This window comes from Herpailurus yagouaroundi, unplaced genomic scaffold (genome assembly GCF_014898765.1).
Source record: "Herpailurus yagouaroundi ecotype Mexico unplaced genomic scaffold, PumYag 182, whole genome shotgun sequence".
In the NCBI taxonomy this organism is placed as follows: Eukaryota; Metazoa; Chordata; class Mammalia; order Carnivora; family Felidae; genus Herpailurus; species Herpailurus yagouaroundi.
The window spans coordinates 3,259,744-3,277,933 of record NW_024412413.1 but is presented as its reverse complement, the minus strand read 5'-3'; the positions used below and the strand labels follow the sequence as shown (position 1 = coordinate 3,277,933).

The 18,190-nt window shown below is 65.4% G+C and overlaps 1 protein-coding gene across 3 annotated transcripts in view; it reads left to right on the top strand.

Moving 5' to 3' along the window:
• The window catches only part of GRAMD4 (GRAM domain containing 4), a 66,796-nt gene that overhangs the window by 40,933 nt on the left and 7,673 nt on the right, over positions 1-18,190 (top strand). For 2 of the 3 annotated variants that reach the window (XM_040490526.1, XM_040490527.1), the window contains exons 4-18: positions 777-897; positions 5,105-5,166; positions 7,013-7,145; positions 7,577-7,602; positions 8,080-8,171; positions 9,393-9,484; positions 10,414-10,462; positions 11,458-11,529; positions 11,975-12,018; positions 12,094-12,203; positions 13,742-13,896; positions 15,507-15,651; positions 16,329-16,422; positions 16,983-17,067; positions 17,921-17,989. In XM_040490526.1, the coding sequence (XP_040346460.1) occupies positions 777-897; positions 5,105-5,166; positions 7,013-7,145; positions 7,577-7,602; positions 8,080-8,171; positions 9,393-9,484; positions 10,414-10,462; positions 11,458-11,529; positions 11,975-12,018; positions 12,094-12,203; positions 13,742-13,896; positions 15,507-15,651; positions 16,329-16,422; positions 16,983-17,067; positions 17,921-17,989 (1,349 nt within the window). The remainder of the gene's footprint in view (positions 1-776; positions 898-5,104; positions 5,167-7,012; positions 7,146-7,576; positions 7,603-8,079; positions 8,172-9,392; positions 9,485-10,413; positions 10,463-11,457; positions 11,530-11,974; positions 12,019-12,093; positions 12,204-13,741; positions 13,897-15,506; positions 15,652-16,328; positions 16,423-16,982; positions 17,068-17,920; positions 17,990-18,190) is intronic. The other variant, XM_040490528.1, reaches the window with a different exon arrangement.

Here is an 18,190-nt window from a genome sequence, read left to right as displayed (position 1 = left end):
TGTATCACATCTGCAGGGCTGCTTTGTCCACGAAGGGACATAGTCCCAGGTGCCAGGAATCAGGTTGGGACATCTTTGCGGACCGTTACCCAGCTTACCACGTACTCTAGTTAAAACCACACGTACGTGGTTTCGGCTTCCACCCCTGCCAGGAAACGTCAGGTCCTCATTCTGGCTCCCAGGGCTCTGCGCGCCCGGCCCCCCATCTCATCTGTGACTCCTCCCCTCGGCCCGTGGGCCGCTTCTGCCTCAGGGCCTTTGCAAGGCTGTTCCCGAGCCAAGGGACCTGCGGCCCTGATGTCCATCCTCTCCGGGTCCTGGCTGATGGCAGGAGCTCCCCGCCGGCCCAGCACCCCGGGGGGCGGGAGCCTCCCGTCTGCCCATCGTAGGGGCTCCGCGCTGTAGCTGCGGCCTCCCGACCACACCTAGTGCACGTGTGCGTCCAGGCGACGTCGGTGGGGTGGCCAGGTGTCCCCAGGATCCCTTCCGCTGGGGCATCCTGTGGGTGCAGTGATTTGGCAAGCTGCCTTTCCCGCGTCCGGTCCGCACCGGACTCCTCGCCGTTGCTTTGCGCCAGTTGCTGCCCCCACCATGTGAGAGGAGCCCCGGTTAATAGTCCCGCCTGCGGTGTCCCCCGCCCCGTGGCGGAGCAGGAGAGCCGCCGTGGCCCGGCAGCCGCGGGCCGAGCCCTGTGTCTGAGCCCTCCCGTGGTGCCCGCGCCGTCAAGGGGCAGGGTGGACCCGGGCGATGGTCACCTGGCAGCTGTCTCCCTGCAGAGGAGGAGCTCCGCAAGCTGAGGGAAGAAACCAACTCGGAGATGCTTCGGCAGGAGCTGGACCGGGAGCGGCAGCGGCGGATGGAGCTGGAACAGAAGGTCCAGGAGGTGCTGAAGGCCAGGTGAGGAGGGGGCCGAGGCCCCCCGCTGCCCCCGCGGGCGCCTCTTTGCCCCTGAGCCGCCACGGGGGTCGGGACCCCTTCCTGAGCCACCTGCCGCACGCAGCGACCTCGGGGTTTGCCCGCCGTGGAGGGTCACCCTCATCCCGGCAGCGCCCCTCCATTCTGGAGGTGACGCCCCAGCTTCTGGGGGGGATGGTGTGGGCCCTGCTGTGGGTGGAGCTGTCCCTGGCACGTGGCCCCCTCGGCACCCCCACCTCTGCCCACGAGAGCTGGGCCCCTGCCTCACGGTGCTGCCAGCGAGACGCGGGTCCTTTGGGGGGGGGGGGGGTGTTTGCACGTTCGGAGATCCGTGTTCTCCCTGTCCCTGCAGGCTGGTGGCCTGGCAGACGAAGCCGCTGCTGGGACATCCCCGCCAAGAGCTGGTTCCTCCGTGGGGTGGGCGAGTGCATTGTTGTTACCGAGTGTCGTCACCAGCTCTGGTTCCGAGGCTCCCCCCCAGGCTCCAGGTGCCCCGTGCACGGGGTTTAGTCGGTGGGAAGGCGATGGCCGGACGCTGGCTTCCTGTCAGGTCTTACCTGTTGATGGTCAGCTCCTGGGAGCTGGGGGCACCTGGCTGTCTTTGGAGGAAGGGTCTTTACCCTGCTCTGCAGGCGTTTAGGACAACTCGTGTGTGCTTTGGGGCAGTGTTGAAATCGGGCTGTGTTGCCTGTCCCCGCAGGTCAGTGTGGCTGTTCCGGGGTTCTTCGGGACTCCCGGCGGGGGGGGGGAGGCCTCGAGCTTGTCAGGGGAGGGTCTCACCCTACTTTGCATTCTGTCCCGGCTGCAAGGCCAGGGCCCCGTCCCAGACATCGGCACATGGGCCTCAGCGAGGACTTTACCTGATGCTGAACTTTCTTACATGGAAATCTGTAGACATGCAAAGATTCAATTACGTTTTAATTATGCAAAGAGGTGCAGCGAGTCACCTGACCTGGACGGATGCTGGGAGATCCAGGGACTGGCCCTGTCCCCGGGTGCCTTCTCGGCCTGCCGGCCACGGCCAGCCTTCCGTGGCGCGTCACAGCACCGTCTCCCGGACAGAACGCACTTCTGTCTGGGGCAGATGCGTGTTTGGGTCCAGCCTCGCCCGGAGCCCTTGGCTGGAGGCTGCAGTCCCCCCGGTGGCCTTGAGTGGTGTTTGCCCACGTGTCTGCTCTGTCCGTTTCCCAGCCCCCTCCCAGCCTCACTCCCCAGTCCTTCACCAAAGTCCCCTCCCAGTTCTGAGGACGCAGAGGGACCAGTCTCCCACAGGTCTGCTTGGGGGCCAGCTGGGTGATTATAGTTAAGGAGCATCCAGGCCAAGACCCAGGAAGCTAAGGGTTCTGGGGTGCATCGTGGGGCTGCTCCCCTGCTTTATGTGGGGGTGGGGTTTAGGAACCTTCTGGAAACTGAGGCCTGAAGGGGGAGGTACAGGGAGAAGCAGGTTTCATACAAGAGATGACTTCTTTCTCTCTCTTTTTTTAAAATATTTGTTTATGTTGAGAGAGAGAAAGCATGAGCTAGGGAGGGTCAGAGAGAGGGAGGGAGAGAGAGAACCCCAAGCAGGCTTTGTGCTATCAGCGCAGAGCCCAGCATGGGGCTTGATCTCACGAACCTTGAGATCATGACCTGAGCTGAAATCAAAGAGTCGGACGCTTAACCAGCTGCATGTCCCACAAGTGATGACCTTTTGCACCGTCATCTTGATGTCTGTGTGGGGGTGGCCGTGGGCCGTCCCTGGTGGGTGAGCATGTGGAGGGGCCCCTGCACGCACCCGTGCTCGCACACACACACACACACACACACACACACACACACACACCCAAGCTGCAGATGAGCTGTAGGATTGAAACCTGGGGATTAGGTTTATGTAAACCTCTGTTTTGGTTTTAAAGAGAATTTCTGAAAAACCATCTTGGTTAAAGCTTATTTATCAGTAGGCAAAGGCCTTTTCCAGTTTGGGGTCCAAAAGCCACGTAGAAACACTGCCCTCCCACCTTGTGCCCGTCTGTGGCCAGGCCTTGCCTGGGACCCTGGCCTCGGGCTCTCCTCTCGGGCCGTTCCTGTGCTGGGCCCCAGGCCATACTGAGCCTTGGTGGGGGCTGCTCTGTGTGTGGGGTGAGATGGACCCCCCAGCCCAGGGAGGGTCGGGGGCAGAGTGAGCCTGGCGCCCAGCCCTGGCATCACACTTGGAACCTCCCGGGCCTCAGTGCCCTCTGGCCTCGGATGGGTTGCGGATCAGAAAATTGGATTTTCAAAAAGCAATTCAGGCACATTCCACTCCAGCCTTGTTTGCCGATCATCGAGCATTAGCATAGGTTGTTCCGGAATGTTTGAGTGAGTCCACGGGTGTTAGAAATCCAAGGCCCCTTTTTTCCGATTGAGGTCACACGGCTCTTGTTTCCGAGGTCACCCTGTTGGTGTCCCCCTTGACCGGGAGCTGCGGGTGGGACCGGGCGCCCCAGCGTCTTAGGCTGCGATGTCCTGATGCCCGTCTCCCCGCTGCCCGCTGTCTCCTGTGTCCCGTGCACGTAACAGGCACCGACAGCAGTCCAGGTCTGGTGGGACGAGTCGCCCAGAGTACCCACACCCGTGTCCTCCGGCCTCTCCCAGGGGGCGGCACGCAGCCCGTTACTGTTGAAATGGCTGTTTGTTTCTAGCAGGTAATCGTGTTAGAAAAGTCAGTTAGTGCCTGTGTAAACCGAGCCCAGGACCCCGGAAAGCGGCCACCGGCCACCCGGACCCCGGGCCCACCTGTGGCTCAGGCAGGGCTGTGTCATTCACAGTGCATGCCTGGGCCCGGGCTCGGCAGGAGCACATTTGTTAGCGCTTCTCAGGTGGGCTGCGGCTTCCAGAACCTCCAGGCTCACAGGAAAGATCCTGGTGTTGAGGCCGTCACCCGTGCCTGGGAATGGAAAGCACTCTGTCGGGTCCTGGGAGCCTCTCCTGTTCCCAGTAGACCCCTGTGGGTGGGAACTCTGGGCGTGGACGGCTGTTTGGGCCGCCCGGCCCCCTCCTCCCTGACCGTGGCTCCCTTCTCTGGGACTCCACCTCTGTCTCGTGTGTTCCTCACCCATTGCCTAGCGAGGCTGCAGGCCTCACCCACCCTGCTTGTCTCCCGTCCAGCTCATCCCCTGCGCCTCCTGCTCCAGATTCCAGTCGCGGCTTTCAAACCCGCAAACCAGGTCGGTTCACGGAAGTGTGGCGTGAAATCCCGTTACGTGAACAGAGCAGAAACCGCCCCCCATCCTTCCCCGAAGCTGAGGGTCTCCAGGCCTGGCATCTCTATCTTGAAAGAGTCCTCTGTGTTCCACCCCGCCCCCCAAGCCCCTGCTGAGTTCTGCCTGGGGCTCCACCCTCCCCACGTCGTGGGGTCCCTGCTGGCCTGGGAGCCACAGGAACAGTGCGTTGCGGCCCGGCCAAAGCACCACCCTGGGGCTGGGGGCTGGGCCAGCTCCATCAGGCCCTTTGGCTGAAAGGTCAGTGGTCAGGGTCTGGCAGGTGGACAGAACTCTGGGCAAGGGCTCTGAGGCCGGGGGACTGCTGTGATCCGTTGTGGCTGGGCCGCAGGGGCAGGAAGCCAGGCAGGTGGCTGGCACGGGCATCGCCCAGCCTGTGGCCTTGCACGGGGCTTGCTGAGTGCGTGCATTGATAAGTGTCTTTTCATTAGCATGCTAGTTAATTAGCGTAAGGGGTATTTATTCGGAACTTAATAAAGAAACAGATGTGTTAGGAGCGCCTGGGTGGCTCAGTCGGTTGAGTGTCTGACCCTTCGGCTCAGCTCAGGATCTCACGGTCCAAGCCCCACATGGGGCTGTGCCGAGGGCGGAGCCTGCTTGGGATTCTGTCTCTCCCCCTCTCTGCCCCTCCCCCCGTGCACTTGCTCTCTCTCAAAATAAACAGATGAACTTAAAAAAAAAGCAGATGTGTTAATAGGAGAGGAAAGGGTTGCATGTTTATTAGCGATTACTCGGTTATTAAAAAAACAGCAAAAAAAGCGTGTCCGTCACGAACGCGACTCTGTGAGGCCCGGACGCCGTCACAACGTCTGAGCCGTCAGGTCCCAGTGGAGCCCAGCTGCTTGGAAGGAACACTTGAGTGCGGTGGGCTCCCTGAGTGCCAGGACTTTGCAGAGCCCGGGCTCGCTTGGAACTAACAGGACTCTTGCCCCTTCTCCCCTCCCTTTAAGAACCGAGGAGCAGACGGCTCAGCAGCCTCCGAAGGGGCAGGCCCAGGTCAATAACGGAGCAGGTAGGGCCCCTGTGGGCGGCCGGGCCGGGCCGGGCTGGGGTGGGGGTTGGGCCTGTTCCTGGGCACACCTGCCCACTCGAGGTCTCCTTGCGTCGGGCCCCCGTGGGCGGCTCCGGTTGTGAGCTGGCGAGCGGTCACAGCAAATGAGATGTGATTTCATTTTTCTGTAAAGATGCCGCGCGGCACCCGCTCCAGCCCTTCCTGACTGAGAAGTAGTGTCGTCCTCACACTGGCCTCTCGGCCACTGACCTGGGGGCCCCCTCCCTGGGTCAGGACACACAAGCCTCTTCTCTGCACCTCCCCCCGCCGAGCCCTGTTCTTTATCTCTCTCTCCCCTTTGTCCTTCCTAATGATGTCCTGGGAGGAAACGGGATTTTCTGTCCAGCTGTCTAGGGATCTGACCCGGGGTGGGCCTGGCCCTCCCATCTCCTGACGTAGGACCCGTTCCCACAGGCTGACCACTCGTGAGCACCCCCTCTGCGCTGGGAGCTCAGAGTCACGCTGGCAGGGCCTCGGGGTCAGGCCTGTCTCACATACAGCTCAGGAAACCGAGACCCGGGAGGGAAAGCCTCTTCAAGGGGCACCCGCCACGTGGAGGCCCAGACAGGTCCTGTCTTCCAGCGGGGACGTGCAGGTAGGCCGGTCCAGGTACAGGGCCGGCTGCTGTGCCCCTTAGGTCACCGTCTCCCCGGGCCCCTCCACGCTCAAGACCCGGGTTCCAAGCCAGGAGCGGCAGGAGAGACCCCGAGGTCCCGGCTGTGCATCGTGATTGATGAGTCCCCTGCACGCATGGGGAGTATCAGAGAAGTGAAGGGCGGAGAGACCCCAACGCTCTGGGTCCCCAGCCGAGGTCCACTCGGTAGCCCTCGTCACCGGTGCGGTGTGTGGGCAGACGGAGGGACAGTGGGAGGAGGGGACAGGTGCTCTGCGTGGTGCCCCCGGCCCCGCAGCCAGCACGGAGGGGTGAGCAGCGCCCGAAGCCTGTCCAGGCCACAGGCCCGACGTAGACCTGGGGGTTGGCATACCGGAGCCCCCTGTCTGACTTCACAGTTTTAAAAAAAAGGTTTCTGCGTTTTTAAACGGCTGGAAAAAAATGAAAGGAATGTGGATTTCACAAATGAGCATCCATAGTGTGGTTTCATGGGGACGCAGGCGGTCCCATCGGGTCACGTACTGTCCGTGGCTGCTGTCCAGCCGTCCAGGTGGCTGTAGCATTCACTGCTTTGCCCACCTCTGCGTGTGCTGAGCACAGTCCCGCTCCAGGGAGGGGTGAGGGGCCCCCAGACGCTCCCCGTTCCTTTCTTCTCCGACACCTCTGTTCCCTGTGCCTGGGCAGCCTCTGTGTGCACAGACCTGGCCCGGTAGAGTGTCACATGGGACCACGTCCCTGCCCTCTCTCTCCTTAATTGTGGCGGGACAGCGCCCCCTGCGGGTGACTCTGTGCGGAGCACTCAGGGTGCGTGGTTTCCTCCTGGTTTTCTGAATCTGTGAGGTGGGTCCCCTTCTGAAGGTCTTGGTCATGGGGGGCAAAGGCCACGTCCTTCACCGGGGCCCCCACCAGGACACAACCCCTGGGCGCACACGTTCCCTGGCCGTCCCTTAGGTCCATGGGGTCCCAGGGGGTGAGCCCCCAGCCAGAGAGAGAAAGGGAGGGCGACCCCGTCCCCGGGGGCGGGCCGTCTGCTGGGGCTGCAGCTGCTCCCCGGGAGGGGGGGTGTGACAACAGAGACGCCACGGGGTCCGCGGTGGCCTTGTCGGGCCTCGTGGTGGGAGCGGGTCAGGCTCGGCGTCAGGGTGTCCACGCCCCACTGTATCCGTGTTCCTCACCGGGAGCCCCTACCCGCAGACCGGCGGAGCCAGGGGCTGTGCCCCCGTGTCCAGAAGTGGTTCTACGAGAAGTTTGGGGAGTACGTGGAAGACTTCCGGTTCCAGCCCGAGGAGAGCACGGTGGAGACGGAGGAGCCCCTCAGCGCCCGGAGGTGGGGGCCCTAGGGGGGGAGGGGCCCTCGGGGGAGCCAGGCCAGCGCCTCAGGCGAAGCGACAAAGTGGCTGACGTCAGGGCTGGTCCCAGGGCATGGACACACGCCCTTCCCCAGGGAGCAGGGGCAGGAGCAGGGTCACGTGACAGGCAGTCCCCCCCCCACCCCCACCCCCATCTCAACACTCTGGGCTTCGTGACAACGGCGTGTGGGGACCATCGTCTCGGGGACTCAGGTTCTGGGACGCGGGCAGGAGACGAGGGGCAGCACCGTAGGTGAGACCCCCCCAAGTTAGTGATCAGCAGTGAGCTGCACCTGGTGTGGGCCCCGCGTCCCAGGTCATGCTGTGCTCCCCGCGTGGCAGTGGAACATGGCGGTGGGGACGCGGCTGTGCAGGTGCTGGCGCTCACCTCTCTCCCCCTCCCTCTTAGGTTGACGGAAAACATGAGGCGACTAAGTGAGTACCTAGCACGGCCGTGTGGGGCCAGGGGAGCGGGGCCTCGGGGCTGAACTGGACGTCTTTCCAGAAAGATGTTCCTGGAGGTTCCTTAGGAACAAGGCTCCCGTCAGCAGCATGTCCAGCACCCCCCCCCCCCCCCCCCCCCCCGCCATCCATCTGGAGCAGGACAGGATGAGGCCAGCTCTGCCCATCCCCAAGCTGGGCCTGGACGTGTCCCTCTAGGCCTGGAAGCCCCAGTGGAAAGCGGTGCTTCTCCAAGTATTGGCCCGGCCCTGGGGCGATGACAGGCACCCCCCCCCCCGCCCCGGCTCCCCCTTTCTCCCGTGTGTGGCACCAGGGTGGCTGGGAGTGGCCAGCTGGCGGTCAGGCGCCCCAGGAATCCAGGTTGTTCGGGGCCCCCCGTGCTCACGCCCCTTGCGCTGCTGGCTGCCCCCCCGGGGTGTGCCGGCCTCACCGCGGTCATTCTGTCCCCAGAGCGTGGTGCCAAACCCGTCACCAGCTTCGTGAAGAACCTCTCTGCCTTATCAGACTGGTACTCCGTCTACACGTCCGCCATCGCCTTCACCGTGAGTCCCCCGGGCGGCCAGCGCGGCCTCCCAGCTGTCCCCAGGGACGCACTGCCCCTTAGCCGCTCTGGCTGTGCAGTGGGGACTGTGCTGCTACCCGGCCCTGGGTTGTCTTGAGGGCGTTGCGGGGGAGGGGGAGCCCCAGACAACCCCCCAGGGGCAGCGCCTCAGGAACAGGCCTCTGTCCACACCTCCGTCCGCTCTCCTGGGCCAGTCGGGGAGAGGCTGGCGAGGAGGCTTGTCTGCCCGGGGGCGACCGAGCTCCCTCCCACTGGGCACCTGGGGCTCGGGGAGGCTCCTGGCCTGGGGGCCCAGCTGGGCCTCTGCGAGCCCAGTCCTGGGGAAGGGGTGGGGGAGCAGCAGGCCGGCATCGCGGCCTGCTCTGGGCAAAGGGGACTCGGCCCCCCGGCCTGAATCGTCCTGCCGTAGCTGGCCCCAGCCCCGCGCAAGGAGACCCTCCCATCACCGGCAGGGGGACACAGGCCACCCGTCTGCCTGCCAGGCACCGTGGCCAGAGAGGGGCAGCCCCATCTCTGCATTTTGGAAGGTTCTGAGGCTGCCCTAAAGCCCACAGCCCGGTGCCAGCCCCGGGGGGGAGAAGGGCATTTTGCTCCTTTACAGAGAATAGGACTCGGACGCGGGGCCCCGGCCCCGCCTTCATCCCGGAGGCTCCCCCTTCACAGGCCCTTTGCCCCACGAGGCCTTTGATAGTGGTCCTGCCTGTGTGTTATCACCAAGAGACGTGCCCGCCATTCAGGCCCTCCTTCCTGGCCTCCTGGGCCTGAAACCCCCCGCGCTCCGCTCTCTGCCCTGTCTGAACGTCTGTTGTGTGCCAGGCACGTGGCACATCGTGGGCTCTCAGCCAGCGGTCGGCCACCTCGCCTGGCCCTGCTGAGTCCTGGTGGGGCTTCGAACTCTTCCTGGGGCAGCCGCGCCTGGGGCCGGCAGGGGCCCGTGCCCATCCCGGGCCACGTCCGGTAGCTGCCTCCCCGGGGCGCCCCCTCCCTGCACACCCAGAGCGGCCCTTGGTGCCACCCCTGGGAACCCCTGCTGAGAAAGCAGCTCTTCCCGGGGCCTCCCCGTCACGCACTCCCTCCTTTGGAGAGGCGCTGGGGGGCCTGGGCACCCACCTCCCATCGTGGCCTGGCGGGGCGGGGGGTCGGGGGGAAGGAGGAGGGGGTGGCCTGTCCGGGTGCCTGACCGTCTCCCTCCTACCCGCAGGTGTACATGAATGCCGTGTGGCATGGCTGGGCCATCCCCATGTTCTTATTTCTAGCAATTCTGAGGTTATCCCTCAATTACCTCATAGCCAGGTGAGCGTGCTGGTTTGCCCGTGCACGTGGAGGTGCCATCTCCCTGAGCCGGGGCCGCCTCGCACTCGGGTGTCTGGGGGTAGTCCTGTGATGGGCGGGGCTCCCGAGCCCCTAGGAAGATGCCCGCCCCCACCCGGCTCGCTGGAGCCAGCGGCGGGTGATCTTCGAGCTCCCCGGCGGCTCTTCCGGAAGGCCGGCGGGTGCCCGCGGGGTCCCTGCAGCTGCCCCCGCTCAGTGATGGTAGCCCAGGGGCCTTGACGGGGCTGCAGAGTCTTTGTGCCCTGGGGGAGGGGGGCGGTCCTGGCATTCAGAGTGAGGGTCCTTGCAATCGGCAGCCCCAAGCAACATGCCCCGTCTTTCCTTCGCGCCCTTGTGAGCACCTTCTGGGGGCTCGGTCGGGATGCCCCTCGTCCCCAGGCTGCCTGGTGTGTCTGAACATGGCGGTTGCCCCAGCAGTGAACGTCCCTCCAGAGGAGAGCCCCCGTGTTCCAGATTTGTACGCAGCCGTTCAAAAGTTCACGCTTCCGCATACGAGTGTTCCCAGCTGCATCTCGGTGCCTGCTTGAGTTGGTTCATTTGAAAATGTTTTTTGTAGGGAAGCAAATCTTTACGTACTCGTGAGGGCGTCCTCTGTGCCCAGGCGAGGCATGGTCAGCTAAAGTACTTGCTGTCACTGCTACGGTGACTTACTTTGAAAGACCTGTCGCTTCTGGGCCCCCGGGGGAGGGGCCGGTGAGGGTGACCTTGAATTGTCCATTCTCAAGAGCCAGGGGGCAGCCCTGGTGGGCACGGCAGCAGACGGCAGAGGGTCTCCGCAGCCCCTTCTGTCCCGCACTCCTTCCCGGTCGGGAGCACGGGGCCGGGGATCTGAGGTCCTCCCTCTAACGGCACCAGCTGTTAAAGGCCCGTGATTGTCTCCTCTTGACCAGGGGCTGGAGGATACAGTGGAGCATCGTGCCTGAAGTGTCTGAGCCCGTGGTAAGTCCTGGGAGGGCAAAGGTCTCGGCCTCCATCCGGTCAGGCCTCGACCCGTTGGCAGCGTGGGTTCCCTGAGGCCTCCAGCAGCAGCTGTGCGGATGCCCCGGGGAGCCCTGCCTGGCAAGTCAAGGTCAGGGAGCAGAAAGCCAGCATCCCCCGGGCACAGAGCGCTGGACGGCCACACTATGACCCCTTGCCGGCCGACACCCCAATGCCCCTTGCTGGCCCAGGCTTGGCGGCAGGGGAACCAGGCCTGTCCTGACCCTTCCCAGCTGGGATGTGATCCGCTAGAGGGAGGTACGAAGGGGGCCGTCATGGTGTCTCCCTGGACCAGTGGACGTGTAGAGCAGGGATCAGCAAGCTCGCAGCCCTCCATCTGATTTTATAAATAAAGTTTTATTGGCACGTAGCCATTCCCTTTCATGTACACACTGCTGCGGATGCTTTGGGGCAACAACGGCCGGGTTTACTAGCTGTGGCAGGGACCGCATGGCCCACGGAGCAACAGGTGTTTATTCCCTGGCCCGTTACGGAAAGTTCGCTGACCTGCTCCAGAGGGAGACTCTGGCCGTGGGGTGGAGCTGCAGGCATGGGCGGGAGCTGGCAGTAGGGGTGCTGGGTGCAGTGGTGCCACAGGGGTCAGGGCTTGGGGAGGGAGTCTCGGGGGCGGCAGGCTTGTGCCTGCTGGGCCCCGGTGCCCAGGACGCCCTTGGGAGGCTCTGGTTGAATGAGCTCAGACGAACAGGATGAGGTCAGCCCCCACCCCCCCCGCCTCAGTTTCCCTTACTGCAAAGTGAGGGGCGGAGGGCTCTGTGCACGTTTGAAGACGACCTGTCAAGGTGCGATCCCTGCCGCTGCCCACCGTCCTCCCGAGCACCAGAGTGGTGTCTGCCAGGCCAGCCAGCCCATGCCGTGCGGGGGCAGCAGAGCGACCCTGTGACTCATTCCTCTGAGCCGCTCAGTTTCGGAGGAAATTCTCTCCCGTCTGGCTGCAGGAGCCTCCAAAGGAGGACCTGACTGTGTCTGAGAAGTTCCAGCTCGTCCTGGATGTCGCCCAGAAAGCCCAGGTATTTCCCCCTCTCGGGGTCCGGTCTGGGGGCGCCTCTGTGCCAGCGTCGCCCAGCGGGGGCCCCCAGCGCCGCAGGCCTGGCTTGTCTGTTGTCAGCGGACCTGCCGTCAGCCTGCCCTTTGGCCCCGAGGCAGCACCCGAGACAACCCTGGTTGGAGGGAGGGCCCTCCCGGTCGAGGCTGTCGGCTGGCACCCCCTGGAGGGTGGAGCCCCTACCCGCCTGGCCGAGCTCTCTCCAGGAGGGGCGTGGCCCGGGACATCCGTGTCAGTGCGTCAGCCTGGGCTTTGCACCGAACCCGCCCCCCGTCTTCGGCCCGCGGGTGGCTGTGTCACCCGGCCGTGGCCACATGGGGGCTGGACCTCTCTGGCCGGCCCGTGAACCTGGCCCTCCTGATGTGGCCGTGTGGACGGGGACCTGTTGTGATTGTGGCTTCTTCGCACAGAACCTCTTTGGCAAGATGGCCGACATCCTGGAAAAGATCAAGAAGTGAGTGATGGGCCCCCAGCCCGCGGCCTCGGGGGTGTGGCCCGCCCCCCGGCTGAGCCCCACTCTCCCTTCCAGCCTGTTCATGTGGGTCCAGCCTGAGATCACGCAGAAGCTGTACGTCGCTCTGTGGGCCGCCTTCCTCGCCTCCTGCTTCTTCCCCTACCGCCTGGTGGGACTGGCCCTGGGTAAGGAGGCGCCTTGTCCCGGGTCGGGGGTGAGTGTGGCCCAGGGTGCCCGGGCTGCTTCCCACTAGAGCGCGTGCCACGTGCCTCCCGGAGGCCAGCTGTTCGCGCTCACTGGCTTTCCTCCCTCTGGGCCTCATCCGATGGCTTCTCATGAGGTGTTTACACTCGGGAGACATGAGGCCCATCGCACCCTAGACACATGGCGGTTGTTTCTTAAATCAAGCTCACACTCTACTCCCGAGGAGCTGGTAGACCCGAAGGCCCACAGGGGCCGCGCGGGGTCAGGCCGAGGGAAGAGAGACATAGGGCGGGGGGAGGGGGGGGGAGGTGTCGTGGGGAGCGCTGGCTTCCGTCCTGTGTGGGGCGGAGGCTCGGGCAGAGGGTGAGGTTTCGGAGGTTTGTTTTGTGCGGGTCCGGAACAGCCCTTGGCCGGGGTGGAGTGGGCAGAGCACTGAAGGGCATGGGGCAGGTGGGAGGGCCGGGCCTGTGGGGCCTTGGGCTGTGGTGGGACCTGTGGACGGATGGGGTGGTCAGGGCGGGGTCGGGGTTTGTGCCGAACCGCTGGGCAGGTGATATTGCTGTAGTGATAGTGAGGCACGAGGGATGGGGGGGGCCGGGGGGGGCCAGCGGGAGGTGGGGCGTTGAGGGTTTTAATTCCAGGGCGGGGCATGTGCAGAATCCAGGCCACAGATCTGGATGTGCAGGACGTGGCCTTTGTCCGTATTTCAAACCATGGGGTGGCAGGAGGACTTGAACCCCTCATGGGTTCACTGGGACCCCTGCCCCCGGCCTCTGCAGGGCAGGGAGGAAGGTGTGGGTGGGTGTGGAGGCTGAGGCCGAGGCCATGGTCCTGAGGCTGCCCCTGGCCAGACCCTGACTCCTGACCTGTCTCGGGCCTTAGGGTCCCTGGCCTGGAGCGGGCACCGGCCCGGCTGCAGTGCACGGGTGGGACTGGGTCCGAGTGGGGGCGTCGAGCGCAGCGGCCACGTGGTTCGGGGGGTCTCACGGAATGGGGGCCGTCCCCACCTGCCCGCGGCCCCCCAGCATGCCGCCGCAGCCCTGCTCTTTGGTTGGCGCTCTCCCTGCAGGCCTTGCCGGGAAAGCCAGGGCTGGCAGACGGCGTGGCCTTGGGGGAAGTGACTGGCACCAGCAAAAGTAAAATGCCCTCGGTGCCGTTTCTCAGGGGCCTGGGCCGGGGTGCGAACCCTCTGACCCCGAGTGGGAGCAGGCCCACCGGGTCAGAGGGCGGCAGGCTGGAGTGGGTCCCCTCATGTCATTCTCGGGGCTCGTAACTTGTTTGGGAGCTGGGTTGATTGGCAGCAGCCGGAGTGGACCCCCCTTCGGCTGGGGTCTCCTGGCCCTCTTGCTTCTCCTGCCCTGCGCCAGCCCCCCCCCCCCCCCCGGGTTCTGCGAGGCCCTCCGTGTGCCCTGGCGCTCTGTCCTCCGCGGGCCGGGGTGCGGGGCCGCCGTGCCAAGGGGACGGACGTGGCCACGGTCCTGGTCCCGGGTGGGATGGGACTGTGTCTTCCCTTCCCCAGGACTCTACGCCGGGATCAAGTTTTTCCTCATCGATTTTATCTTCAAACGCTGCCCGAGACTGCGAGCCAAATATGACACCCCCTACATCATCTGGAGGAGCCTGCCCACCGACCCGCAGCTCAAGGAGCGTTCCAACGCCGCTGTGTCTCGCCGGGTAGGCCGGGCTCGGGCCGGCTCCCAGGCCCCCCCGCTTGCCGCTCCCCGTGCACAGGGAGGCCAGCGTCTGTCCCGTGGGACAGTGGGACTGTGGGGATCTCCCTGCCACCCGGCACTGCTCTTTCGGACGGCCCACGAGCCCCAGTGTTGGAGGCCCCCACCCGCCGCAGGGCCCCTCAGGGCCCCTCCCACAGACTTGAGCCAGGCGGGCCCCCGGGCCAAGGGCAGGCGCAGTACAGGGTGTTGGTCGCGGCTACCGAGAGCCTCGGGGCCTTGGGAGGAGGGACCCCTGCGGGCTGCTGTCCAGCCCTTCCGTTCCCCGGCTCTGAGGCTCAGGCCTACCTCGTGCCCATACGCCAGTACCAGGCCTGTTCTCGTTCACGGTGGAAGGCGTTTGTGGGTGTTGGGCCCTGCGTCCCAAGTCGGGGCACAGAGGACCAGCTGGTGTTCTCTTCCGTCTCGGATGAGGGGGGGACGTTCACGGTCTCGGGGAGGTCTAGGAAGCCTTCCTGGAGGAGGGGACTTGGATTTCTGAGTCTTGTGTGTAAGTGTCCTCTGAGGACAAGGTGTCTGGTGACCCGCTGATGGGAGGGGAGCTCTGGGTCAGTGTGGGTCAGGCTCTAGGACAGCAACGCCTGTTGGGAGCCCGGGCTCCTTATTAGGGGTGAAGCTTGTGTGTGTACGAGCAGCTGAGCCAGCAGACAGGCCCCGGTTGTGCAGGTTGGGGTGAGGCGGGCAGCCTGGTTCCCCGAGGGCATGGGAGGAGACGAGGTGTTCGTCCTAGCCCTGGGGTGGTTGGGGAGAAAAGGCCTTCATGGGGGTCAAGACCACTTAGTGCTGGCCAGTGTCCCGAGAGACTGAGGGGAGCCAGGGGGCGGGTTCCCTGGAGGAGGTGCTGCTTGCGACTCTGCTCAACCTCCGTGTTTGTGACCTCACGTCACGGGGACCCCCTTTTTCTCTTGGTCCCACGTGTGTCCCAGGGCACGACTGGGTACGGTGTCCGTCTGGAAGCTGTGTCGTGACCATTTGACTTTTTTTTTAATTTCTTTTTTTTAACGTTTATTTATTTTTGAGACAGAGACAGAGCATGAACGGGGGAGGGTCAGAGTCAGAGAGGGAGACACAGAATCCGAAGCAGGCTCCAGGCTCCAGGCTCTGAGCGGTCAGCACAGAGCCCGACGCGGGGCTCGAACTCACGAGCCGTGACATCATGACCTGAGCCGAAGTCGGACGCTCAACCGACCGAGCCACCCAGGCGCCCTACCATTTGACTCTTTAATGTTGCTTTCAGTGGCCTGTCCCTCAACCACGTCCCATTTCTCAAATGTGGAGAATGGGCTGCGTGCGCCCGGGGTGGGCTCAGCTCGGCCTTTGGGAGTGGGGACCCTGCTGGGGAGACGGGGGGTCTCCCCGCTGTGGTGGGGCTGTTCTGCCCTCGCGGGGTGAGGGGCGGCCCCTGGAGGGGCTCTTAGGGGGACCGCACTCCCCCATCTGGGCACACGTGGCTGCGCCTCCTGTACGATGACAGCCGGCAAGGGCGGGGGGCTGCGCGCGCCCCAGTCCCTGCCGACCCGGCGTGGCTGATGGGCACGCGTGTGCTCTCGGCAGCTGCAGACGGCCTCCTCGCGGAGCTACGTGTCCAGCGCGCCCGCTGGCCTGAGCAAGGATGAGGACACCGGTCGCTTCCACGGTACCAAGAAAGGCAATTTCCACGAGATCTTTAACCTGACAGAGAACGAGCGGCCGCTGGCGGGTACGTGCGCGGAGTCCGTGACCCGCCCTGGCCTGGCGGGGGGGGGGGGGGGGGGGGGGGCCCCCGGGCGGGGGGCCCTCGGCAGGGACAGCCCCGGGGGCTCCGAGGGCTGCTCTGGGTGGGCAGGCAGGAGAGCCGGGTGTGCTCCTGGCCCACACGGGGCCCCCCCTTTCCCGCGGCAGATGGTTTAGCGGCAGAAATCCTGGGGTCCCCCAGAGCGCGGCTCAGAGCCGTCCCCAGTTTGAGCGTCACCTGTGCTGCCCCGGCTCGCCCTGGCCGTGACCTGTCTGGAGAGCCGTGTGGTGGGAGGCAGCCGGGGGCACTGGTCCCTGGTCAGCCTCCCAGGAAGGGCCTGCCCTGAACTCCTGACCCGGTGGGCGCCCAGGGAGCTGGGTTCTAGAACTGCCTGGCGGTCTGTGGCGTGTGGTGACCAGCTGCGGAAGAGAGCTGTAGAGACCCGACCTTTGACCTCCTCCTGGCCCCTAGTCCTGCAGACCCAGGATGTGCAAACGTGCTTGCCAGGAAGGCGGGGGTGGGGGTGGGGGGCGCCCTGCCTTCCTCCCCGGGCGTTTCCCGGTGGCGGGGAGCGTGTGTCGGTGCGTCTTTGGGAAGCCCGGGGTGACGGGCTCCCACGGTGAGTGGGAGGACGCGCTCACGGTCGTTTTCGTCTCCGCTAGTGTGCGAAAACGGCTGGCGCTGCTGCCTGATTAACCGGGACCGGAAGATGCCCACAGACTACATCCGCAACGGGGTCCTGTACGTGACGGAGAAGTGAGTGCCTCCGGGGACTGGCCTCGAGTGGCGGGCCCGCGGCTGCCCTTGCTCTGCTTTCGGGGAAAGGCTCTGCTTCTCCCCGAGAACGAGACCGGACGGAGAGCTTACCCCTGGGGGCGGGGGGGGGGGCCCCCCCCCCGGGGGAGGGGGGGGGAGGGGGGGCCCGGGGGGGGGGGATCTGTTCTCAGCCCCGCGGGCCCTCGGCCGCCCTGCCCCCGCACTCACGGCCGTGGCCACGGGCCACGCCTCCCTCTCTGCCCCTCGCTGAAGGAACGGGCCTCGGGGACATTCTCGGTTCCGGTTGGACAGCGCGAGGGTGCCTGGCATCCTTCTAACGTCAGCCAGGTTCCGTGTAGGGCGGTGGATTCAGTCTGTAAAAACTGTGAAACTCTCTCTCTCAAAGTGAGGTCTTCTGTAAAAGGCCGGTGCATGGTGACAGGTGGGAGGGGCCCTCTGGGGGTCGCCCTCGCCCCCTGGGGACCGTGGTGGCGGCAGCCTGGACGGGGCATCCCCGGTCAGTTGCTGGGTTACGCCCCTGTTTCTTTCTCCCCCGGTAGTTACCTGTGCTTCGAAAGCTCCAAATCCGGTTCTTCCAAGAGGAACAAAGTCATCAAGCTGGTGGACATCACAGACATCCAGAAGGTCGGTTGGGCCCCCTCCTTCCTTCTCCTCGCCCCCTCCCGCGTCAGGAAGAGGAGGCCGTAGGGCCGTGAAGCGGCTGGGCTCCAGCCGCGTGAGTTCACAGCGCCAGGCTGGTGCCAGCAGGGAGCTTTGCTGGCCTCGTTCCTGGCCACGGCCGGGCTCCGCTTCTGGAAGGCCTCCACGCAGAGCCCCCCGGGCTCCCGTCCGCGTCCGTGTGCCACGACGGGCCTCTCCCACCTCCTCACGGGTCTGCGCCGGGCGCTCTCCCCCAGATGGGTCAGGCGAGCACGGCAGGGTGGGTCCCAGGTCAGGCCCCTGGGCCCCTGGAGCCACTGTGTATCTGCCCCAAGATGCTCTCCCTGCCTCGAGCGTTTCCTCGGCCAGTTTCCCTTGGGTGTGGTCACGTGGCGTGGGCGGGGTGTGTGTGGTCCCCAGGGAGGGCCCGACGCACGCCCTTGGCGGGGCCGGCGGGGTCCACCTGCTCCCCGTCTCCGGGGTCTCAGCGCGTAGGACGCGGGCCAGCCCGGGCCGTGGCGTGGACCCGGGCGCGTTGGTGTGTCAGGGGCACCCCGCTGGCTGTTGGGGCCCTGGGCCCTCCGCGCCTCCCTGCTGGGGCGTTCTGCTCATGCGGTGCCCCGTAGGGAGACCCTGTGTCGCTTGGGCCCTCCCAGGAGGGGGTGGGAGGGGGCGTCCGCAGGTCTGGGTTCTCAGTCACGAGGTCCGTCTGTCTTCTTGTGGCCAGGAAGGCCGGGGCTCCGTGGGGCTTGGTGTCCGTGGGCCCCGGGGCATGGGGACAGGCTTGGCCCTGGTCCTGGGAGGGGCCCCTGGTGACAGTGTGCTGTCGTCCCCTCAGTACAAGGTCCTCTCTGTCCTCCCGGGGTCAGGCATGGGGATTGCCGTGTCAACGCCATCAACCCAGAAAGTAAGTGCTGGGTGGGACGCCGGGGGGCCTGGGGTGGGCCCGGGGCTGCGGCCGGCCGTAAGGGGCCTGAGGGGCGCCCCCCTCCTTCCCTCCCTCCTTCCCTCCCTCCCTCCGTCCTTCCCTCCCTCCCTCCGTCCTTCCCTCCCTCCCCCCTTCCCTCCCTCCCTCCCTCCTTCCTTCCCTCCCTCCCTCCCTCCCTCC